This window comes from Pinus tabuliformis, chromosome X (assembly GCF_031772625.1).
Source record: "Pinus tabuliformis cultivar Carrire ecotype Pingquan chromosome X, CPIR1, whole genome shotgun sequence".
In the NCBI taxonomy this organism is placed as follows: Eukaryota; Viridiplantae; Streptophyta; class Pinopsida; order Pinales; family Pinaceae; genus Pinus; species Pinus tabuliformis.
The window spans coordinates 1,717,026,956-1,717,052,988 of NC_142308.1; the positions used below are offsets into that span (position 1 = coordinate 1,717,026,956).

The following is a 26,033-nucleotide window of genomic DNA, read 5'->3' on the forward strand; positions in this document are numbered from 1 at the left end:
TGTGTTCTTGCCTAGATAATCTTTTAAATATTACATTCCTTAAATGTACCTTTACATCTAAAGACAATTGGTGGTGCATACATTTAATAAAAATACTATACATTTTATAAAAATACTAGTTAAATCCTAAAAATAACAATCTAAAAAAACAAAACATACAACGGTTAAACCAGACCCTTTTATATTTATTGGGATATATGTACATTTTTACATGTGAAACTTGCCCAAAAAAATTACGATGTCGTTACTTTAAAACTGCGATAAGGGATTTCTAAAATCTCCAAACCAACCTTAAAAATTAAAAATGCAATCGAGTAGGATTAATCAAAATTACAGATAATTTTGCTATAGCATGGCCCCTTGTCAAAGGCATTTACAATCAGCATGGCTCCTTTGATAAAGGCATTTATGACATTGAAGAAAATTGGCCTGAACGGTAGAATTTTTGTCAGAATCCGATAAAAATAATTGTACTCAGAATGTTGAAGTGTTTGAATGGGATTTTTTTTAATTCGAAATAGATTCAACAGTATTAAAAATTCACTCAAAATCTTAAATGTTAAAGTGTTTACAGCATTAAAAATTTACTCAAAATCTTAAAACTCGCCCAAAATCTGAAAGTTTTGATGGCAATAACCAAAATTTCAAAATTTTCTGCCTAATCTTAAATGTTAAAGTGTTTACAGCATTAAAAACTTACTCGAAATCTTAAAGCTCACTCAAAATCTTAAAGTTTTGACAGCAATAACAATTTTTTCAAAATTTTTTGCCTAATTTATCATAATTTCAAAGGAATTTCCATGATTTTCTGGCTAATTTTTTTTTCCAGAGAAAAAATCAAGATGTAAATTATATTAAGAAAATATAATAACCTGTAACATGAGGGGTCATAACAAACCAGCTAAAAATACTGTTCCTGATGACAATGAAAGCGCTGCCTTTAAAAAAATATAATAAACTGTAACCTAAGGGGTCATAACAGACCAGCTAAAAATACTGTTCCTGATGACAATGAAGGCGCTGCCTTTGAGCCTATAATGAGAAGGAAACTGAAACCAAAAAAGGTCACAGATCAAAACAAAAGATCTTGAACATGTTCACACAGTGTTCACACAGTCCAATTTTCCGGCTAATTTGTGTAGACTAAGCTACGACGAATTATGGTACGCGTAATTTAAACGTCTCCACTTCTCTTTCCGTGGCATTTCAACTTCGAAACTGCAGTTTTGCTATGACAAAGATGTAATCTCATCTATTCATAAATACCATTTTTGGGATTTTAAATATCTTTGAATCCATCTGGATGATCAGAAATACAAACCTAACAGCGGATCACTCAGATCTATAATTTGCCGGATTCGGACAAAGTTGAGGGCATTAATCAACTGAGGCAATTCTTACTGTTTACGGACTTCCTACCCAGAATTTGCAGCGACAGGTATGCTGACAGAGTGGATAATGTTAGCCCAACGGATGGGGTTCCGGCTCAGCCCATTGTTGACCCAAATGCCTTTGACTGTTAGCTCGCTGTCAAAAAAATTCTGAATCTCTGTGCGTGATATGTGACAGGATGTAATGTTGATCGTATCTGGCTCTATATATAATGCCTAAGAACAGTTACTACTGTTAAGGCAGTGAAAATGGATATCTTCGTTCTCTCAGGACAGAGCAACATGTCGGGCAGGGGAGGAGTTCATGGTTCTCATTGGGATCATTTCCTTCCTCCAGAATGCAAAGCACACCCTTCAATTCTCAGGCTCAACTCACATCTTCATTGGGAGCAAGCTCATGATCCTTTGCATGCCGATATAGATAAACGTAAGTACGTGTACCCTTTCTCTCTCTGTGTATGTATATAAATCAGAGTTGAAGCTATGCATAACAATTTGGTATTACTGCTTCTTGCTGAACGTTGAATGCAGACAAAGTGTGTGGAGTAGGTCCTGGAATGATATTTGCAAACACTATACTGAAGCATTATAAAGATCCCGAAAAAGCTCGTATTGGTTTAGTTCCCTGTGCCATTGGAGGTACCGCGATCAAAGAATGGGAAAAGGGCAGCACACTCTACAAGAATATGATAACTAGAACCAAGGCAGCTCTCAATCATGGAGGCGTTCTGAGAGCAATTCTGTGGTATCAAGGCGAAAGTGATACAGAATCTGAGAAGAATGCTAATAGTTATAAGCATAATCTCGAGAGACTTATCCATGATTTCCGCTCTGATCTGCAACATCCCGATCTCCTTTTCATCCAGGTAATGGGTTTTCAACTTTTCTCATTCTGTTTATTCAATTGGGTATTTTCGATATCGGTTTTGTACAGCGTATTCTCTGCTCTAAAGGGGTGCCTCGGCCTAAAGTTTTTCTTTCTTTGAATAAAGATTTGGGGCCTGACCTGCTCTGTAAATTATGTGCTTTGTACTAAAAGAAAACTAATGTTCGATCTTCCTGGGAGGACAAAATTGTCTCGACAGGGAAAATGATTAGAAACTCGATTTTACTTTCACAAGAACAATACAAGACGTCAAAGAGTCATAATATAATTAGCCCCCCAACATTTCAGCAATCCATCCCCACTGTTTCTCCTTCCATCACTCTAGCCTCCATCTTGAATACTTGTGACCTGAATATTCCCCTCTAGTGTAAGCAACGCCTCAGAGCCACATACAGATCAAACAAATCAGACAGTGCTACCATGCTATTCTTGAGTAACCTCTGAACTTATTGCTAAAGGCCTGCGGTTCATTTCACTTCACACCAAACGTTAAGAAGCCGAAACAGATATATGTATAATCTGCAAGTCGTTGAAAATATGTAAGTGCGCTATCCCTTGAGCTGTGTATATATGCTCATCTCTTATTTGTAATTTATCATTGTGTTCCTTCATTCATTCTTAATAGAGTGTTTTGCCTAGGCACACCTAGCAAGTGTAACGCTCTTTTTCGTTCATGGGTTTTTTGTCTCTCTAATACACTTGTTCTTGGGTTATTATTCTCGCTAGGGTTGCACCCCTGGCTGTTTTCTTTTCAAGAGTTGGTCTGCCCTGGTGCTGATTTATTTTATCATTATTGTTGAGTTAGGGTTTATGTTGTTTCCATTCAATTCTTGCACTATTTCTTGTAAATCTCAACATGTTATTAGAGCAGGTGTGAACTTCACTCAATTCAGCAATTTATCCAAAGATTTTCTGCTAGTGGCATCACTTCATTGCTACAGAACTACAACTTTTGGATCATTTCCTTTTATGGTTCCCTAGGGTGTAAACCCGTGAATCAAGGGATCACTCCATTTGTGGATCCAAAGATTTTGGCTAGTGGCATCACATAAGGCCTCTTTATGACTACGAAACTAGAGGTTTTGGATCATCTCTTTCTTAGGGTCTTCTATGGTTTAAAGTCACCTTCAAGAATAGGACATTTTTTCTATGGCTTTCCTAGGGTTTAAACTCTCCTTCAAGATCAGCGCTATCTTCCTTCCTTTGTTCCAACAACCCTATGATGGTCATCAGATAGCATTATGGTAGAGTTTTCGACTTATTGCTCTAGTTAGTGCTCTCACCCATTTGGCATTCTTTTTGAAGAAAAGTGGGTCATCTATTAGTAGCTACTCTAATGACCTTAGGAATCATGCACTTTTGTTTAATGTTATGGGCATATCAGCATGAATCATGGGACAAACTAGATGGTTGACCACTCTGGATTGTATCGTTGTTCCCACACTTGACTCGGGAGGTTAGTCTTTGACTCTACTCTAGTGGGACCTCCTTTAAGGCCTTTTGGTTTAAGAAGGGCATTACTGGGGAGGCACAAATTGATACAATATTATAACGTTTCCGCATAATCAATACTTTACCACTTTTCATCCTTCCTCATTATTCATGTCCAATCCTTGGATTGATTGTCATCGGTCATTGGGATTGGCACCCTATATCCAGATCCTTGTCTCAGGGCCTAGAAACTTGGCCCCAAAGGTTGACGCAATTGAAAGAATGATAAAAGCATACAAAGCCACAAGAAAAAGAAAATGTAAAATGAAAAAGGTTGATGGCACTTATTTAGCACATGGGAAAAAGCCTAGCATGAGCTCACCCCCCTCATTAGCCATCACCCTATTCCTCAAGCATTTAATGCTTCATCTAAAATAAAGGAACTCTTACATGCCCCAACTCTGATAAGTGAGATATTGTTGTTAGTTTTTGTAGCATCGGATGGTGTTCTAGTCTCGACTTTGATCAGAGAGGCTAAGAAACACTAGGACTCCAAACCCAGAAACCGTTTCTGGAAAATCCACCTAGAAGCAACTCAATTAAGTTAATTAATTGATAATTAAAATTTTAATAAGTCAAACTTAGGAAAAATGATTAATTAACAATAATTAATTGAGAAAGGTGAGATTTTTCTAGAAAATCACACAGATCAACTCAGAAATGATCTTAGCCATCGATAAGGATTTAATCGTGGCCGTTGGTGATCCAACTAGAGATTATAAGAGGAGATCGATGGGGTTGATAGAGAACACACTTGAGGTCAAGTTTGTTGGCAGTGATCGACTTTCCCAGTTGCAGTGATTCAGCAGAGGAGAGTTCAAGCCAAAGAGGGGACACAAAGATAGTGAGGGGCAGAGATAGTGAGTTCGGAGGAGGATTTCTAGTTCCGAAGAGGCAACAACAAGTGACAGGATTATTCCATAGTGAGGATGCGCATAAGCTTCAACAGGGCAGTTTGATTTAGCTAGAGAGGAGGTCGATTTAGCTTCCAGAGGTCGGGAAAGTTTTCCAGAGGTTCAGAGAGTCAATTCCAGTGATAGTGTTAAAATTGGCAACTAGGGCCAAACTCCATGTGGGTCATCTTATTTATGGCAGCTGATATTTTTCTTGGATTCCTCTCATCGAGAGGTGTAGGATTGATCTAAAGATCATCCGATTCCGATAAGTATTCATGGAGTTATGAATTTATTTGCGTTATAAGACAATTCGTCAAGGTCGGCCAACAACCAAATAAACCCCACATGTGCTCAATGTTTTAGTATAAATAGAGGTGGCCTCCAAGTCATTTCAACACACTTGGGATCTCTTCCTCTCTACTTGTCTTTGGGTTTTAGTAGGAGGAGAGATCCTAAGGAATAACATTGCCCTGATCCAGAAGTCGGAAAAGTCGGAACTGTGGGAAAAGTCGGAATTGCCGGAAAAGCCGGAAATGCCGGAAAAGCCGAAACTGCTAGAAAAGCCGGAAAAGCTGGAACTGCCGGAAAAGCCGGAACTGCCAAAAAAGACGAAACTGCCGGAAAAGCCGAAAAAGCTGGAATTGCTAGAAAAGCTGGAAATGCCGAAAATGCCGAAAAAGTCAGAAAATCCGGAAAAGCCAGAAAAGCCGGAAATGCCGTAAAAGCTGGAATTGCTAGAAAAGCCGGAAATGCCAGAACAGCTGGAACTGCCGGAAAAGCCGGAATTGCTGGAAATGCCGGATTCCGGAACATGCGGAACTGCCGGGAACAATCCGAACTGCCGGGAATAGCCGGAACTACCAGAACTGTCGAAACAGCTGGAGCATCTGTCTCCGAAGGAGAGCAACATGCAAGGGACAACTAACTAACATTGGGACAGTTGTATGGTACTTAGCAGCAAATACACCAAGCATGCAATGTTACAACTAGCATGCAAGGGACAACTAGCATGCAACAACAAGCATGCTAGGGACAACAAGCAAGCAAGGGACAACAAGCAAGCAAGGGACAACAAGCAAGCAAGGTACAACCAACACATAGGTCAGGATGGCAACATGGTGCAGCAATGGCACATAATGCAGTACAGTGATGGGTACAGTCATGATTAATGAAGCGTGATGAGATGCAACATAGTGATGATGGGTGCAACATGGTGGCGAAATGAAACACAACGATAGGTGGAGTCACCTTGGAGAATTAGTTGAAGCAACATGTCTTCAACTGATCTCATGTATCATCTTCTTAGAGATGATCTATGCTCTTATCTAGATAAGTCAAAGTGTTGACTTCTGTTGTAAACGTACTCTCTCTCTCTGCTGAACTATTGAAGAGCATATAAGAAGAATTGATCAAGGGTTTCCCCACATTGGGATTTGTCCCTGGCTAGCACCACATCTTGTGTCCTCTTGTCTTGGCTTGTATTCTGCGATTTATGTTTATGTTCTATCTGTAGTTTACTTTAATGCTGATGTGATTGCTAATCTGGAAAGATATGGAGCTAACTGTGAAAATTGAAATAAATTGCTCTAAGCATAGAACATACCTAAAATTAACATGGTATCAGAGTTGAGGTGAAGACAATGCCCAAGCAAGAGTGAAAGAGCAATCACCGAAGACAGTTGGGAAAGGACAAAAGGATCAGTGGATTCCTCATCCCTCTTCAAATTCATCAAGGGTGAAGTCAAAGCAGAGAATATTATCAGAATGGCGCAGCGGAATATGGCCTACCTAAAGATCACTTCATTAGAAGACCGTGTAGTGCCCCGCTCTAGTTGACTGACAATGATATGTCATTAACATTTATTTAGCCCTAAGGCCCACATTTTATTCTTTGGGGACCTCAGGTCGGGGATCCAAACACTTAACTCTACTATTAGTGGACGTGATGAATGTGTTTATTTCCTATTCGATATTATGATGATGATATCTTTGATGTATATGTATTATTTCTACTGATGTTATGTTGATGATATCTATGATGGACGTGCTCCTTACGTTGGCTACTTATATTAGTTCTAGTTCACGATGAACAATGATGTGAATGGCTAGGAGTTGTTAATAATGCTATTATGACAATGACTAACACTGAAAAACCTGGTTACTGATTATTATTGAGTATGGCAGGAAATCACCAGAGGCACTCGCACATGACGAGTTGACGACACCGGTTTGATGAAAAATTATATTATTTTATCTTTGAAATTCTAATCAATTTTGAAACCTGCTATATATGTTTATCTATATTCTGATGATATGGTAATGGTTGCAGGCACATATGAGTTGCTTGACCGAATGACTCACATATGGGTGATGGGGTTGTACAGGTGGATGGAACTACATGGGAGGGGTGGGACAGTGTCCCTGATCTCACCCACTAGCACTCCCACCGTGACTTGGGATGGAAGGGTTGAAACACCTTCGCCATGAAGATCACGATGCCATGAGGGCAGGTCCCAAAGTTGGGTCGCTCATGAGGACTTTACCGGGGGGCGCGCATCAAGGCGGATTCCTTGATCCCCGACACCATTAGTCTCACTATAGCAGGCAACATAGGAGATGATAGTGGTCTATGACGTTGCACTATACTTTCCCCTCATAGTCACTGGATGCTTGAAGGGCAAGTGGTGTGGCACCCTTGGAACTTCAGGGGAATTTCTTGAAGGGCGCGACCAACTTGGCACCCTTGGCATCACAAATAAACTACTAGATGTGGCACCCTTGGAACTTCTAGGGAAGTTCTTGAAGGGCACAACCAAACTGACACCCTTGGCATCACAAATAAACTATTAGGTGTGGCACCCTTGGAACTTCTAGGGAAGTTCTTGAAGGGCACAACCAAACTTGGCATCCTTGGAATCATTAAAAATAAATAATAATAAATAAATATAAGCAAGGAATGAAAACTAGGTAAATTTACATCAAGGGTAAATGATGATTAGAAACCAATGTAATTAAATAAAAAATAAAACTTGGAATAAGGAGGATCATAGGAAGAATTAAAATAGAGTACCTTAAAAACTCTACCCTTCCCATGTTGGAAAATACTAGAAAGATTATGTGGTTTAATTAGGAAAAAGAGGAAAGACAAACATAATTGTAAGGATAAAGATTAATCCTAAAACTAATTTAAACCTAATTAAGAAAAGAGGAAGGTGAATTAAAATGAGAATAATAAATTAAATTTAGAAAAATGTAGAGAAGCTCCATGTGTCAACAACCATCATAAGAATATCCATCTAGGAGATAACCTGAGTTAAATTAGGGAGTAGATTGGGGATAAAATCTTGACTCATTAATTGACTTCAAGTAATGAACACAAATTAAGGAATAAAAGGGGGGAATAAAGAGACAACTAGGAGGAGAAATAGGAATCTTGTTGAGGTGAGGAAAATATTAGTTTTAAATAAAAATTTAAGTAAATAATTTTGGGAGACCCTTGATGTGAGAATGACACATGGGTGGGTGAATAATCAAGCTACTGAATTATAAAAAAAATAATTAATTATGCATGACATGACAAGTGTCACCTATGAGGACTCCTATAAAAGAAGGGGCAAGCCATGGGAGAAGGGACTTTTGGGAACCCTATTGTTGGACGGATGAGATGATGTCAGAGCAGCGATTATGAAGCTATAGTGAGTTTGGTGAGGTAGAGGATTTTAGAGAGGGGACTCTTGAGCCAAGGTGTGCTCTCCTCTACCAGCTAGTGTTTTCCTCCATTGTATAACCCCATCGCAGCTCGGGGGTCCGCGGGGAAGAAGAGTACCCAAGGAGTAGGCTCGGCGGTTAACCGGTGGGTCTTTGCATTCGGATCAAGTGCGTCATCATTCACTCGCGGAGGTGACCGACTACAAGGGAATACCAGTAACAGCAGAGCAAGTGGAGTCTCGCCTTCTGGTGAACGGTACACATGTATTTCATTACTATTGATATTAGTTAAACGTATGTAAATGTTATGATATGTTTTCCTGAAATGAGTGTCATGAATGTGTGTGCTAAATAAATTTGAAATTTCAATGCGTTTCTTTTCTGGTTGTATTTGCTGTTAACAAAAAAAAATGTAAATAGTCTGAATCTGGTCCTTACAGACCGGATCTCAGGGTTGAAGGAAAGGCAGAGAACTAGTTTAGCCATTATGCGAAGGAGTGTCCGAATGGCAGGGACACATCACTTGATGATGATAACAATCATTCTAGGGACATCTTCAATGATCAAAGGAATGACAAGTAATGCAGGTCATCAAGGAAATGGCCGACTCTTCATAGAAAGCAAGGAACCCCAGGTATGAAGAATCAAATGTTGTTTCTGATAAGATAAAGAAGCGTTATCTTGTATTGGCTCTCTCCTTCAGATTCTTTGGGAATCTGGCTTATAGATTGTAGTGCTTCAAGGCACTTCATTGGATAGATGGGTGCACTCTCTAATTTGGTAGAGATGGAAACAATCGTGGGATTATACTTGGAGCCGATATCACCTATCTCGGAAAGGGTGTAGGGAATGTTAACTCTCAATTGAATAAGGGTAACTCGATTCATTTATAGAATCTCTTTTATGTACTTGATCGCAAGAAGAACCTAGTGTCCATCTCGGAAATGGAAGTCAAAGGTTTCAGGGTGGCATTCATCGATGGAAAGGTACGTGTTCAAAGATGCTTTTTCTCATGGGTTCAGGGTTGGCAATTTGTATCAAGTTGCAGGATGGTCCATTGGGGATCATGTCAATTGACATATCGCATCTATAACACTGGAGGTCTACCTATGGCGCCCTACCTGATGTGAGTCAAATGGTGATAGGGATGTTTGAATTCAAGTAGAGCATGAAAGTACATGTTTGAGATGTACCGAAGGAAAATCTTATAAGGGGACCATTCCCCTCATGCATCAGGTCCACAATTTTGGAACAACCCAAGGAGTTTGAGATTCATGATCGAGAATCTCATGTATACAGGTGGAAGAAAGCCCTCTATGGCTTGAAGCAAAACACCCCGGGCGTAGTATGAGAGGATTGATAGCTGTCTGATGAAGCTGAGATTCACTAGGAGTGAAACCGATCCAAACCATTACCCGAAGGTTGTGGATGATAGACCTCTCATACCGGCACCTTATGAGGACGACCTATTTCTGACAGGTGCAGACCCTCTCATTTGCAGAAGTAAGAGGGAGTTGGATTCCGGATGTGGAATGATAAACTGCAAGCCTGTGACTACCTCGAGGATCTTAACTTTCAAAAGTTATATGGTAGTGATGTCGGACCAGATTTTGGAAATGCCTCTGAGTTTCATAAACTCATTTGCGTTAATGTTCTTGGTGAACTTCCGTTCGGACATGTTTTACAGTTAGCATGGTGAGCTCATATTTGGTTGAGCCTCACTAGATTGGTGCCAAGAATCTTCTGAGATATCTTCGGGGCACAATCTCTTATGGATTGAGATACACTGCTGGAAATATGAAACTGCATGATTATTCGAATGCTAACTGGGCAGGCAGTGTGGAGGGTCACTAGAGCACTTCTCAGTGCTGGTTCTCTTTGGGTTTTGCTTCGATATCATGTATGAGCAGGAAGCAGAAGACGGTTGCTATAAGCACCGCCGAGACCGAATACATAGCTACGAGTATGATCTCGTGTGAAGCTGCATGGTTGCAGAAGCTCCTAAGTGAGTTGTTTGTACACATGATGAATACCACTGTGATTCTCTGTGACAACCAGAGGGGGGATTCGATTATTGAGGAATCCCGTATTCGATGATTGCTCCAGCAGATAGACATCAGATATTGCCTTATCTGCGATATGGTAAGTTGATGAGTGAGGAGGCTCCATCACATTCAGACTTATGTACAGGTTGCAGACATTTTGTCAAAGCCCTGGGGAAAGGTCAAATTTGTGACTTTCCTGAATGACTTGGAGTCGTTGAGAGACCTTCTTATAAGGGTCCTGCATGTTGCATGCATTGAGCTCTGGGAGCTCTGGGGGGCTTGGAGTACTTACTAGAGCAACATACGACCACAGGACGACTCAGCCTCCCCTGGTGGTGCGCTATGAACAGGATGATTAGTTCTTATGTGGGCTGGGATGATTAGTTCTCTCGTGGCAACTGTGGAACAAGATGATTAGTTCTCCCGTGGCAACTGTGGAACAGGATGATTAGTTCTCCTGTGGGCCAGGATGATTTGTTCTCTGTGGCGACTATGGAACAGGATGATTAGTTCTCCTGTGGGCCAGGATGATTTGTTCTCCATGGAAACTGTGGAACAAGATGATTAGTTCTCCTGTGGGCCAGGATGATTAGTTCTCTGTGGCATCCACTGACAGGATGATTTGTTCTCCTGTGGACAGAATGATTAGTTCTCCTGTCGAGGCATCCTACCCATGCAGTCTGGGACTCATGGGAAGTACCTCTCATCTGATCAATGAGCAGAGAAATGAGGATAAGGACCATAGTAGTACTTCGATGGACGCATCGTTGTATCTACCGTACTCCCTATGCTAGGATGACCTCCATTGATCTGGGATCAGTGTAAGTGGTTTGAGACATTCTCTTGTGACATTGATCTGGGATCAGTACAAGTGGTTTGAGACACTGTCTTGTGATATTGATCTGGGATCAATAAAACTGACTTCGGGTCGGTAAGAGTGATGTGACACACTCTCTTCAGATGAAATTGACTTCGGGTCAGTAGAGAATGGTATGAGACATTCTCGATCAATTCTTCTTCTTCATGGTTCAGCAAAGCAGAGCAGAGCAGAGCAAAGCTCAGAAGATCAAAGCAGAGCAAAGCTCAGCAGAGCAGAGCAGTGCAGGGCATTGATGGCAGAGATAGTACAGTCGGACAGATGGATCAACGGATGGAGTTCTCCTAGTTGAGAGGGAGTGTTAAAATTGGAAACTAGTGCCAAACTCCATGTGGGTCATCTTATTTATGGCAACTGATATTTTTTTTGGATCCCTCTCATCGAGAGGTGTAGGATTGATCTAAAGATCATCCGATTCCGATAAGTATTCATGGAGTTATGAATTTATTTGCATTATAAGACAGTTCGTCAAGGTCCGCTAGCAACCAAATAAACCCCACATATGCTCAACGTTTTAGTATAAATAGAGGTGGCCTTCAAGTCATTTCAACACACTTTGGATCTCTTCCTCTCTCTACTTATCTTTGGGTTTTAGTAGGAGGAGAGATCCTAAGGAATAATGTTGCCCTGATCCAGAAGCCGGAAAAGCCGACATTGCGGGAAAAGTCTGAACTGCCGGAAAAGTTGGAATTGCCGGAAAAGCCAGGAATTGCTGGAAAAGCCGGAAATGTCGGAAAAGCTGGAAACACCGGAAAAGCTGGAACTGCCGGAAAAGCCGGAAAAGATGGAACTGTCGGAAAAGCCAGAAAAGTCGGAAAAGCTGGAAATGCCAGAAAATCTGGAACTACTAGAAACGCCGGAAACGCCAGAACTACCGGAAAAGCCAAAAATGTCGGAACTGCCGGAAAAGCCGAAAAAACTGGAAATGCCGGAAAAGCCGAAAATGCCGGAAAAGTCGGAACTGTTTGGACTGCCGGAACTGCCGGGAACAACCAGAACTGTTGAAACTGTCAGGAACAGCCGGAACTACCAGAACTGCTGGGAACTGCCGAAACAGCTGGAGCATCTGTCTCCGAAGGAGAGCAGCATGCAAGGGATAACTAACTAACATTGGGACAGTTGTATGGTACTTAGCAGCAAATACGCCAAAGCATGCAATGTTACAACTAGCATGCGAGGGACAACTAGCATGCAACAACAAGCATGCTAAGGACAACAAGCATGCTAGGGACAACAAGCAAGCAAGGGACAACAAGCAAGCAAGGTGTAGCCAACACATAGGACAGGATGGCAACATGGTGCAACAATGGCACATAATGCAGTGCAATGATGGGTACAATCATGATTAATGAAGCATGATGAGATGCAACATAGTGATGATGGGTGCAGCATGATGCAGCGCGGTGAGGTGCAACATGATGACGAAATGCAACACAATGATAGGTGAAGGAGTCGCCTTGGAGAATTAGTTGAAGTAGCATGTCTTCAACTGATATCATGTATCATCTTCTTAGAGATGATCTATGCTCTTATCTAGATAAGTCAAAGTGTTGACTTCTGTTGTAAACGTACTCTCTCTCTCTCTCTCTCTCTCTGCTGAACTATTGAAGAACATATAAGAAGAATTGATCAAGGGTTTCCCCACATTGGGGTTTGTCCCTGGCTAGCGCCACATCTTGTGTCCTCTTGTCTTGGCTTGTATTCTGCGATTTATGTTTATGTTCTATCTATAGTTTACTTTAATGCTGATGTGATTGCTAATCTGGAAAAGATATGGAGCTAACTGTGAAAATTGAAATAAATTTCTCTAAGCATAGAACATACCTAAAATTAACAGATAGAAACAGACAGGACGGCTTGATTAGAGAGGGTTTCTAGCCACACGTGTGAGGGTCTGCGTAGAGGCAGCATAGAATTGCCTATGCAAGGGTTGGAAGACCAACTTTCAGAGGGAGCCGTGTTCCAAGATTGCTTGTGGAGTGAGAGAAATTTTCTCTCAAATTATTTTTGTCAGATTTTATTGATTGGATAGCTAGTTGGGCATCCATATATTGTACTCAAAAAATTCTCACTACTGGAAGCTTTGATTTCATGTTAAATCTCCTAGTACTAGGCTACTAGCCCATATTTATTTTATTGCAACAATTATTTATTCCTTGAAATTTATTCTATCATCCAAATAAATTTTAATTTTTTGAAAATAAAATTAATAGTAGTTTAACTTCTAAAAATTTATATGCAATGGAGATGAAACAAAGAGAGATAATGACCATAACAATAGATAAACACTCACAACAATTCCCCGTCATTAATTAATATAAGGAAAATCAGGGTTTCAACCCACAAAGAAATTACAAGGAAATATGCATTGACTGGAACCTGCAACTTGACCCCACTGGAAGAGTTTAGCCCTATGAATTTTGACCCACTGGAACTTAGCATCTGAAGAAATTTAGCTTGGAGAATTTCAGCCCACCTCTCACTAGCAACTCGACCCTGCGCCTTCCCTGTGAACAATTTATGCCTCAGGAAATTTGACCTTAGCAAATAGGCCTCTCCAACAATTCAACCTCCTCCTCGCTTTAGTAATTTTGGCCCTGTAATCTCCAATAATTTAGCCTAGAAATGCTCTTGAATCCAGTTGCTCCCTTCCTCCTTTGCGCTACAGTCTAGCTGTGCCTCTCACTCTTGAGAAAATCACTTTCTCCACTTGTGTGTCTTCACCTCTCCCTTAGGCTTATTTTATAATATTCATCAAACCCAAATTCTTAAGCCTAATATCCTTTCTAGGAGATTAACAATTGAGATTATTTCTAAGTCAAATAATTTTATTATTTTTCCTTAGAAATTGAATTAATAGTCCACAATAATTATTTGACTTTAATTATTGTACGTTTCCTAAGTTAGACTTAAGAAAGAAGACATAAATCACTTACTCTATCAAACAAGCACCTGAAAGAGCAATAAATAATCTCCTACATGCTTAAGACACCAAGCCTATGTACAAGGCATTCCAAAGCTACCTCAAGCTTCAAGAAAAATTTGGACCAAGGAAGAATTCGGCCTCATGAAAATAGTTGCTCTGGAAGATGAATTGGCCCTAGCAAATCTCATCCCTTTACTTACAAATTTCAGACCTTCTAGCCATACAACCTGCACACTGGAATTTTTAGCCTGTCCAAGGAAAACTCGGCCTCCAATTTTCGGCCCAACCGTTGGAAGTTTTGGCCCTCTCTCACAGTCTCGGCTTGCTCAAGATATTTTCCACTCTCTCCTCTAAGTTTCTTCCCCCTTCAAAAATGTTGGCCCTCACATATTCTCCTTTCAAAAAACAGTTGCAAACTTTCCTCTTTCTCCTCAGTCACTTGAGTCTCCCACTCACAGGAACATCACTTTTTAAACAAGAAAATGTGTGCGACTTCATCCTCTACCTTAGTTTTTCTTTGTAATTTCAAATTGAGCAAAATCCCTAAACCTCAATCTCCAAAGTGATAGATGGCTAGGATTAAATCCTAACCCACTTAGATCAGTGGTCGAGATTAGATTTAAGTGACTTAAATAAATAATTATTTATCCCTAGAAATTTGCTCAATTAACCAACATTAATGAATTAAATTAATTAATGTGCTTTTTCTAAATTAAAATTAAGAAAGAGGTCTATTAGTTGCTCCTCTCAAACACCACCTGAAGATGACTTCTTCTCCTACATGCTTAGAGACAAGCCTATGCAGAAGACCTTCTGAATGTTGAAGAATGTAACTAGGTTTGGTCTTCATAATTGTATCTGAGTCATAATGAAATATATTTATCAAAAGAAAGGAAAATAAATTCAATTATTAATTAAATTGACTTATTCATCTGTAGGCTATTTGATTAAATTAAATTGGATGGAATAAATGACAACCTCATTAGCCTGGAAACTATAGCCTGATCAAAATTGTGCTATAATTGGTTTTGACTATTGATATCTAAGGCATTATTGTCTCAAAAATGGATTCTAGGGTTTGAAATATATCATAGTAGAGTTTATCATATCTCTGAAAGTAATATTGAGGCCCTAGATATAATGAGATTGATATCTTGATTTACTTTAAATGATGTAATCTAGGGTATAACAAAACCCTAGTAAGAAGTTGAAGTTTAGAAGTATGTGTCTCTTGCTAATTATGAACCTAATTAAGTTTAGGTATTTGATGTCTAAAGTATAATGCTTCCATGATTCTGATATAGTTAACTTCATGCTTCTATATATGTATTTGGTTGTACTTGTTGTTTAAGTTATGCAGGCACATAATCTTCAAGATGTTGAAGATATTCATGAGTAAAGTTGACTTGATTGGTAAGCACGATGAAGGAAGTTATATGAATGATGATCAAGATAACTTTGATAAGAAGGAATGAAGCCATGATAGACTCTCCGATGTTATAGAAAGTAGTTGATCTCCCTAAGTCAAGAGGGAGCCTGGATAAAAGAAAGGATATATCTCCCAAGTTGAGAGGGAGGGCATATTATGATGGATACCTTGAAGAAAAAATTGGAGAATGTATATTGAGGATGTCTGGGTACTGCTGAAGAAATTAAAGTTTCCGACTAGTTGCATATGAATAACTTGATATAAGTGGCATCAAGATGATTGAAGACCCCGAAGGTTTGTGTTTACTTATGTGTATTTGAAAGTTTGTTACTGATTGGGGTTGTGTTTGTACAGGTAAATCTCTCGAAGTTTTGGAAATCATGTTTTGCATGCTTAATTTATTTGATGTTACCGATCTGTTTGATCGGGAGAGATTTTTTGTTACCGATTTGAATAATCGGGAGTGTTGAGGCATCGTGTGTAATACAAAATGCCTGGGAGGACATTTGGTCGACTTGTGTGTTGATGTCTAGTTCCTGAAGTAGGGATAGTGGCATTGGTCATAAAGCTCTGACCTTGCTTTACACACCTAGATCCCTGGGTAGATGGTTAGTAAGCCTGATGGTACCTATAGAGTGGAACGACCAAAGTTCATTCTTCAAGATAAATACTCCAAAAGACTTGGAATATGTAGATCTCCATTGAGATATAAGAATATATATTAAAATGTATGAATGAGAATGATACAAATGAGAGTGAGGGCATGCTTATATACCCTAGGTAGGTGCCTCTTCATGGAAGCTCATGTCCCATTTAGACATTGCCTCTTCAGTAATAATTACTAATTAATTAATCATTATACAATTACCATCATTATTTATATTATATTATTTATATATATTTTATTCATAACATAGAGGTTGAAAGCTTTAGTCCATCTTAGTCCCACATGGGTAGATTGCCCTGGTCAGGAATTTAGTCCGTGGCACCGTTTGTACCTAAACCTAAGTTGCACGAAACGGGGAAACGGGTACGAGTTTCCGAAACGGGCACGGGTACGAAACGTGACCCCCCAAATTTTGGAAACGGGGAAACGTAATATATATATATATATATATTAGGACATTTAAGAAATATGTGCAATCATAAAGCATATATGATAAATTCTAATTTATCACATTATGATTAAATTGTCAATTGTCAATGCATAAACTATAAGTTTCTAAATTTACATCACATTTACTCATGAATGATCACATAATGAAAATAGCAATATCCAAAATCAGCGATGAGAAATTTCTAATTTCTTGTCTCGTGCTTGATTTGGAGTCTTCTCCTACATAGTCGAACGACCTTAGTGCTCTTGATTAAATACAAGTTACATACCCTAGTACCCTACGTGCTCTTGATTATTGGGAGTCTCTCCTACATAGAGGGCTTGGTTCTCTTGATTAAATACAAGTTCCATACCCTAGTACATAACAAAATCCAATGGAAACATTGCAATCCCCCCAATCCTGAAATCCTGAAAAATAGATAAGTCTACTGGATTTTGAGTGAAATCTAAAATTCTACTTTGTCCATATGAAATCCAATGAGGGCGAAACCACTCTCAAACATCCTGAGTCATTTCATGGTAATGTTAAAAATTTAAGTAAAAGGATGAAAATGAAAAATAAAAGAGAATGTCACTTTTACTTTAAAAATTTAACATTACCATGAACTGCATATCAACACTAGGGCCATAGGCTTGAACATTAGGCTACCCCACTAAAAAAATACTCTTTTTTATAACTTGAGAGGCATCTAGAAGCATCCAGAAGATTTTAGTCGCCCAATAAAAAATTAGAAGCGAAATAATTAAAAGAAAATACAAGAAAAAGTCAACTTAGAAGAGGAAACTCCACCGTATGGCCTGAAAACGCGTTTCCGGCCGTACTGGCCACGTTTCCTCCTCAAGAAATGGGCCACTACGGCCGGAAATGAGTTTCCAAGCCGTACGGTACGAGTTTCCTCGTTTCCGTTTCGTTTCTGGCCGGAAACGGACCCTTCTCCAACGTTTCCTGCAACTTAGACCTAAACTCTTCGTGGTTTGAGATCTTCCAAGAATTTGTATATATGTGTAATTATGAATACCTCCCTAGTAAAGAGGGAGTGTTGAAGAATGTAACTAGGTTTGGTCTTCATAATTGTATTTGAGTCATTATGAAATATATTTATCAAAAGAAAGAAAAAGAAATTTTATTATTAATTAAATTGACTTATTAAAGCATGGGTTTCATGCTTGGGTCCAGTGATGCAGGGGAGCGCCCCCCCCCCCTTCGAACCCGCTCCCGAAGCGCGCTCCGGGCGGGAGCGGCTCGGGAGCGGGTCGGGAGCGCGCTCCCCAAATCGCTCCCGGACGGGAGCGATTTTCGGGAGCGCGCTCCCGTAAAAAAATTTGCGCTCCCTGGTCTGTGAGGGAGCGCTTCAGGGAGCGATCGCTCCCGCGCTCCCGGAGCGCTTTTTAATGCCCGGGAGCGATCGGGGAGCGATCGCTCCCTGATCGCTCCCGGGCATTAAAAAACGCTCCGGGAGCGAATTTTAAAAATTCGGGAGCGATTTGGCGGAAAAAAATTCTGCGGACCCGAAAAAAACAAAAAATTTAACTTATTTTTTTGGATTTATAAGCCCAATGGGCCAAAACAAAATCATTTCAATGAGATTGAGCTTGAGTTTGAGAGCAAAGGAGCAAGGAGCAAGAGCTGAGGAGCAAGGAGCCAGAGCTGAGGAGCGAGGAGCAAGTGCCAAGGAGCGAGGAGCAAGCTTGCAGAGGTAAGTAACTTAATCATTTAGTTAGTTTAGCTGGTTAGGTGGTTAGTTTGGTTAGTTTAATTTACCTGTTTGAGTTTAAAGATCATTAATTTAAATTAAATTAATAAATTAAATGAATTAATCCCAATAAACTAAATTAATTTGCAGATTCAAGACTTAAACCCTACAAACATCAAACACGATGGACCTGGGGATTTTTATTGGCATTTTCCTCTTCCTGGTCCCTTTTCTGGTTATTATGGTGGTGGAGAGTAGGAAACGGAGGGGGCCTGAAACTGAAGAGGTGGATGAAGAAGCCGGAGGAAGTCAAATAGGTGAAAACCCCAGTGAGGAGGATGTGGAGGAGGGTGAACATGAGGGTCAAAAAACTAAACAAGACCAAACTCCATTGTGGAAATATGTTCAGAGGCCTGAAGCAGGGAGAGGGGGTGGAACCACTAAATTTCATTGCCCCCATTGCAATTCTGATTTCACAGGCTCATACACCCGTTTGAGAAGACACCTTTGCGGGAAAAGGGCATGGGATGGAGAGAAACAAATAGGAATCAGAACTTGCGACAAGGTGTCAACAGAAGATAGATCCAAATACATAAAGGAAGAGGAGGACGCCCAATACAAAGCAAAAAGATCAAGGGGTTTCTTTGAAAGCTCACAAAGAACTCCTTCAGCATCCTCCCAAGGCAGTGGATATGGACATGGAGGCTCAGGGTCATCATCTTTACGCCGTAGAACCATATCAGATTTCCTTGATGAGGGGTGTAGGAATGATGTGGATTCAAAAATTTACAGGTTCCTCTATGCAAATGGGATACCATTCAATGTTCTACGCTCACCTTATTGGCACGAAATGGTTTCTGCCATAAATGATGCCCCTAAAGGATACAAGAGCCCTGGGTATGACAAGGCAAGAACAGTTGGCCTTGATCATGAAAAAGCAAAAATATCACATTCTTTGAATAAAATGACAAGTTCTTGGACTGACAATGGGGTGTCCATTGTATCTGATGGATGGACAAATGTAAAAGGCAAGCCATTGATAAGTGTTCTCGCTGTGTCCCGAAGTGGTCCCATTTTTCTAGCTGCACATGATTACTCAGACAAGTTCAAGACCGCTATCAACATTGCAGAAGCATTGCTTGAAACAATTGAGCGTATTGGCCCATACAATGTCATCCAAGTCATCACTGATAATGCTCCTAATTGTAAGGCAGCGGGAGCAATTATTGAGGATAGATACCCGAACATATTTTGGTCTGGATGTTTGGTTCACACATTGAACCTTCTGTTGCATGATATTGTCAAAAACAAAAATGAACAATACCAATGGATTGGTGATTTGTACAAGAAAGGAAAAAAAATGATAAAATTTATTACAAATCATAGCAATACCCATGGCCTTTTCCGCAGTCACTCGAGATTGGAGTTGCTGAAGATTGCGAGGACTAGATTTGGTAGCTATTACCTCACCTTCAGGCGCCTTTTGAAGGTAAGAGAGGGTTTAGCTAGCATGGTATCAAGTCCAAATTGGCAGGTGTTAAAGGAAAGGGCTACAAATGTAGCTGACATTGCAGGTTTTGAAACGGTGGAGGAGGCCGCTCTTGATGGGCAGTTTTGGACAACTGTGAGACAGGTATTGGATTTCACCAAGCCAATTTATAACATGATTCGGTTTGCAGATACAGACAAACCAGTGATTGGTGAGGTGTATGAGCAAATGGATACCATGTTGGGGGAAATAAAAGACATTGTTAATAACAGAGATCCCGACTTGTACAATCTGATTCACGATTGTGTGTGTCAACGGTGGAAAAGGCTTAACCTTCCACTACATTGCTTGGCGTATATCCTTACGCCAAAATACTACTCAGATTCTTGGTTGGGCAAACCTGCAGCAGGGGGTGGTGTTAGGACCAAACCCCATTTAGATCGAGAGGTAACTAAAGGATATCTGGATGCATTAGAAAAGTTGGTGCCTGACAGGGAGGAATGTGCAGCTGTGCGCCTTGAAATAGGCAGATACTTCACTGGCAGTGGTTTGTATGGTAACTTCCATGCAATGGACGACAAAGATAAATTTGATTCTCTCACATGGTGGGAAACATATGGCGGCGACGGACTTTTGCGAAAATTGGCATTGAAAGTTCTTGCACAGGTTGTAAATTCTTCTTCTGCAGAGAGGTGTTGGAGCACCTACAGTTATATACATAATGTGAAAAGAAACAGGCTCAACGAAAACCGAGCAGAAAGCTTGGTTTATGTGCACTACAATTTGAGGTTGTTGAGCCATTACTGTGATCGGGCTAATGAAGATCCCACATATAAAATTTGGGACAATCACCCTGAGGACGACAATTTGGAAGATGGCATTGTACATATGGAAGAACTAGAAGATGAGCTTGTACGGGATGAAGCTGAAGCAGCTGCAGCAGCCATGCCACCTCCACCTCCACCATCCAGTTCTCGGGGCCCGAGTCTTGTTCCATTGCTGTCGCCACCTCCATCGACACCCTCGCGTGGAGGCTCTAGTTCTGGTCGTCGGTCTGGGCGGGAGACTCCTAGAAGACCGCCAAGACCTACTTATACTCCTGGAGACTCTCGTGGCAAGGGCCACTTGTAGATTTACAGTTTACTTGTCTTTTTTAGTTTCTATTAGACTTGTGACTTGTCACTTTAGTTTTCATAACTGTTCAGTGTTGAGTTTTGAGTCCTTGACTCTTGACTCTTGACTCTTTCATATCATTATGACATTATGATATTTTTTGTAAACATTATATCACTGGTGACTGTGACAATGAAAATTTGAAGTTTGAAGTTGGGCCTTGGCAATTATAACTCATTGGTAATGATTGTGAATTATGAATATGATGCTTTGTGAAAGACTAAAGTTGTTTCATTTCATCTCATTATTCATGTTTCATTTTATAAATTTTTAACATTTCATATCATGTTAACAGTTAGAAGTTAGGACTTAGAAATATCTTCGATATTACTTCTTGTAATGGTTAAACTTGGCTTACAAGTACAACTTGTTACTTTGGTGATCAATGATGATAAATGTTATTGAATTGAATGTTATTTTAATTTATTATTTTACTAAGGTTGATGACGATTATAATTTCTAGATGATTGATGTGATATGGTTCAATGATCAATTTATGTTTTTTTATGTTTTTTATGTCTATTTCATCATTCTACATGTTTTTGTTGACATATATGTATCAAAAATTAAAAAATATAAAAAATATATATATTTTTAAAAAATCGCTCCCCGATTCGCTCCCAAACCGGGAGCTTCTGAAAATGGTCGCTCCCGCTCCCGCTTCCGCTCCCGCTCCCCGCTCCCGCTCCCGCTCCCAAGTAACACTGCTTGGGTCAATTTTTTTTAGGTCAAAGTCTCCACTGTAGACCTCCAAGGTTTATGTCCAGTGTCCTTGCCCATGTCATATTGTAAAGAACCCTTCTTGGAAATTATTTGTCAAAGAAAAAAAATATTTTATTGTAAAATAGGTCATTTAGGCCTCCTCCACCAAGTTGGCCTCAAGGAGATCAAGTCGGCCTCAAACATGGTAATTCGACCTCACCAAAAGCCTATATATTGGAGCAGCTTGACCTCATTTGTCACACTCTCTCAACAAGTTCAATTTGCAGCAAAAGTGCTGTAAACTAGTTGCAGTAAAAAGTGCGAAGTTGCTGGTGAAGAAGGAGAGAAGTTGGAAGAAGGAAATCGAGTTTTTGGGTTACCTTTCTCTCACACGTGCGAAGTTATTGAGCTGAAGCTGGGACCAAAATTCTATCTCTGTTGCAGAAGTTCTGAAGCTGGGGATCTACAGTAGCTGGGAGATCGAAATTTCTGCAGTAGTTGCAGTAACTGGGATCAAAGTTTCTGGAATATTGCTGGGCTAAAGCTGCTGAACAAGAAGAGAAGATTGAAGGTCTCTGCATCATAAAAGGCTGACTTGGTGGAGGAGGAAGGTCTGTTGGTCTAGAGTCTTGATTATCTCACTGTCATATGAATCTACTAAAGGAAGAGTTCTTGACTGGGTTAGCATCCCTAATGTTTTGGTATTTGCTTGATGAACTAAGATAAAAGAAGAACACAAGAAAGTTAATAAGAACATAAGAATATCACAAGTAATTATCAACATAAGAAAATCTTTCTGTCTTTCTGATTTTCCAACACCGGAGCCACAAGATCAACAAAGCATAAATGTCTTGGATATACATTTGTTTAATGTGTAATTTTGAATGTGGTCTGTTGCAGGTGGCAATAACTGTGGGTGATCCTCCCTATAGTGAATTTGTGCAGAAGGTGAGGGAAGCACAGCTGGGTGTTAGCATCCCTAATGTTTACTGTGTTGATGCCAAAGGACTTCCCCACAAGGAGGACAAATTGCACTTGACAACGGAATCACAGGTGCAGCTGGGAAAAATGCTGGCAGATGTCTATGAATGCCACAGGATTTCTGACAAAGGTAATCCAGTGGCAGTTTTGGATGAAAAAAAGAAGGCTGATTTTGCTCAGGTTGGCCCTGTTGATTGTACTGAATGTTCCCAGGCTTTAGAGCTTTCTGCTGAATGTGATTGGAAGCAACGAGAATTTCTGCCACTGCTGTGATTGGAATAAAAGTTCTTGTTTGAAGCATCTGTTAATATTAGACCTGCTTCCTGCTAGCAGGAATATCAAAATTTGTTCAATGATTTCCACATATTATTTTCGTTAAAACTTCATGCAATGCTTTCTTGTTTTGTTTTGTTTGTCTACGTTTACAGTGTTGAGACACTTAAAGCCGCTTGGCATCTGACAGTAGAGTAGACTGGATCTTGTAAAGCACACCAAGGGGTTATAAATCCAAATGCTTACTGTGCGGATGCCTAAGGTCTTTGCCTCAAGAAGGAAAAACTTCACTTGACAACAGAGGCACAGGTGCAGCTGGGCAAAATACTGGTAGATGTCTGAAAACCACAGGATTTTTGAAAAAAGTTACCTGGTGCTAGTTCATACTCTTGATATGAAAAGGAAGTATTGTTTCGATCTGGATGGCCTTATTTATAATACTGAATGTTCTTGGGTTTATAGCCTTTTGCTGAATACGAAGTGAAGCAACAACAATTTCTGTTGCTTCTGTGATCTGAATTAAATTTGGAATTTGAATCATTTGACAATATTAGGATTACTTCCTGATAGCCGAAATATTAATATTAGTGTTACTACTAGCAGGAATATCAAACTTCGTTCAATGTTTTTCCAATAATATTTTGCTTAAAATTTCATGTATTGCTCTCTTGTTCTTCTTTGTTGTCTAATAATTAAGCTTACTTTGACGAGGCTTGCGAAGCAACTTGAGATACATAAAGATGTTTGGTATCCACCAAGTGAATCTTATTACGTATTTTACTCTAGTGTAAAATGGGAAAACAGCTAATTTAAGTCCACTTTACATCGTGCCTTGTTTAAGAGTCCAGTGCAAAGCTGCATCTTCATAAGATCAAAACTTAACTGCTCTTACATGAAAGGAGGCAAAGTGGTCCTCACAAACCTTTTTCTGAATAATTTTTTATGAGCAGTTGATTCATATTAGATGATTTACTTATTATGCAATCTTTGCTGCACCTAATAAAAATACTGGTCAAAGATTCCCGAGTGCATCAGCTGACCGGTAATGTTAAAACAAATTAAATTCAGTGCTATTTTTCATAGGCTTTTTTACTTCTGATATATTATTCCATGTAAGTTACCCTTATTCTGTAGGAACATTGAACCGAAATATTATTTTTAGATTCATAGGCATATGCAGTTTGGGGACAAATATGATACCTATCTCCTTCTAACACTTGGAGCCTTGTATCTACAAGTTCTCTACAGTTGGGATTTTCAATGGTCTGTTTGCGTTGCTGCCATCTTGCAGAAGGCAATCATCCACCCAAAATCCTCACTGTGATCATCATTGATATGGTACCTACTCCAATCTATCCAAAGAAATGCCACCTGTTTGCCAGATAAAGATTGATCGCTTACCTTTGACAAAGGGTTGTTGGGACTGTGACTAGTCAATATAAACCAGATTGAAATTTACAGTATTTTGCATAAAATCTCGTATTGACTGAGTTAGGTGTAGAATGCAGGCAGAATGGTAGAAAAGGTTGTGGTGCCCTGGGTGCCCATGTTTGTGGTGTATGTGATGCAGGAACGTCTAATTAGAATAATTGATAGTAATAATTGCGCATGTAGAAGTTATAATTAGCTAATTGTTTTATAAGTTGTATGTGCATTTATGTAATGTTTCAAATGGGAAAATTTGGAGATTTCTTGAAATTCAACTCAGCAAATACTTTAAATAAAAATTTCCATTCATTTAACAGAAGATTGCCATCTGCTCCAATGCTTCATTGGTCGTCTCAAAACTGACAGTGCAACTACTAAGCTCTCTTGTGAATTTTGGATGAACTCACCAAGGGAAGAGATGGGTGTTCACCCATTCTCACTAAATCACCCGAGGGTTTCTGCCCTGAGGCTATTGCGTAATCTGAAAACTCTTGGTTCTCCAATCCTCTCCACAAAAAAATACTCAACTCAAGGATGTCCTCAAATGGTCTCCTCCTCCTCTTTTATAGATCAATGGACCCTTCTAGAAGCCTTTATTTTATTATTATTTTAATCACTTAGCACCTTTTCCCTCCTTTTATTTTAATTAAAATACCATTTTAATTTGGGAAAATGGTGAATCAGCCACCATTTCTCCTCAGGCCACTGAAAGTTACTTCCCACCATCTCATCTTGTAGATCTTCTCATTCTGGTTCCAACGAGCTATTACATTAAGGTGTTTTGTGAAATATTCCTCTTGGAATACAATGTTGAGTGTAATTAATTAAGTTATGCCTAATAATAACCCTGTATTATGAAAGTTGTCAGAATGCAATGGAACGAAAGAAATACTGTGCAGATGATGGAATATGCCAAGCAAATGCCATCAGATCCCAGAAAAACTCCTCAAAACTGTTGAGGAAAGAATAATTAGGTTCAATCTTCATAAATATGAAATGTACTTTTGATTCTTGTATTTTGTAAAAGAAAGAAAATGATTATTATTATTATTGAGCTTGGGTTTCTTGCCCAATAAATTTGTTTTATAGGTCAAGCACTAATCGAAAGTTTTTCTAGGATTGTCCTAGGTCAAGAAATCAAATAGGAACATTGTCATAATATGAAGACTCCATCGGGCATCTTGTAAATTGTAAAAATAATTATTTTTGTATTTTACTAAGCCCTCCAAGACCAAGTCGGCCCGCCAGTTTGTCAAGTTAGCATAGAAGCTGGAACTTGTACCCTGGGAAGCCTATATATAGGAGGGAGTTCGACTTCATTTGGACACAATCAATCCTCTCTCTCTCAAGCAAAGGAAGAAGCAGAAAAGGATAGCGAAGAAGGTAGAAGAAGAAGAAGTGCTTTGGGTCTCTCTCCCTTTCTTTCTCTCCACACATGCGAAGGAGGCTGAAATTCTACAGCTTTTCGCTAGGGTTTTTGCAGTCAAGCTAGGGTTTTCTTGTGAGGGTTTGATCTGATGAAAAAGG

General features: G+C 39.6%; 1 protein-coding gene across 3 annotated transcripts; it reads left to right on the plus strand.

The window, feature by feature from the left end:
- The first annotated feature begins 1,008 nt into the window (after positions 1-1,008).
- On the plus strand, positions 1,009-23,602 carry LOC149146619 (putative carbohydrate esterase At4g34215). Of its 3 annotated transcripts, none has more exons than XM_089447017.1 (4): positions 1,009-1,163; positions 1,312-1,818; positions 1,923-2,257; positions 22,725-23,602. In XM_089447017.1, exons 2-4 carry the CDS (start codon positions 1,641-1,643, stop codon positions 23,076-23,078), a joined length of 867 nt encoding a protein of 288 aa, XP_089303143.1. In that variant the 5' UTR covers positions 1,009-1,163; positions 1,312-1,640; the 3' UTR covers positions 23,079-23,602. The 3 variants fall into 3 exon arrangements, with proteins under 3 accessions (XP_089303143.1, XP_089303144.1, XP_089303142.1); XM_089447018.1 differs by lacking the exon at positions 1,009-1,163 and having other exon boundaries at positions 1,190-1,438; positions 1,570-1,818; XM_089447016.1 differs by lacking the exon at positions 1,009-1,163 and having other exon boundaries at positions 1,190-1,818.
- Positions 23,603-26,033: the final 2,431 nt, after the last annotated feature.

Bases quoted from the DNA above. Each gene is read 5' to 3' on its own strand.
- LOC149146619 (XM_089447017.1), top strand. From the start codon at position 1,641: ATGGATATCTTCGTTCTCTCAGGACAGAGCAACATGTCGGGCAGGGGA. The intron at 1,819-1,922 runs GTAAGTACGTGT...CGTTGAATGCAG, and splicing joins GCATGCCGATATAGATAAAC to ACAAAGTGTGTGGAGTAGGT. The intron at 2,258-22,724 runs GTAATGGGTTTT...GGTCTGTTGCAG, and splicing joins CCGATCTCCTTTTCATCCAG to GTGGCAATAACTGTGGGTGA.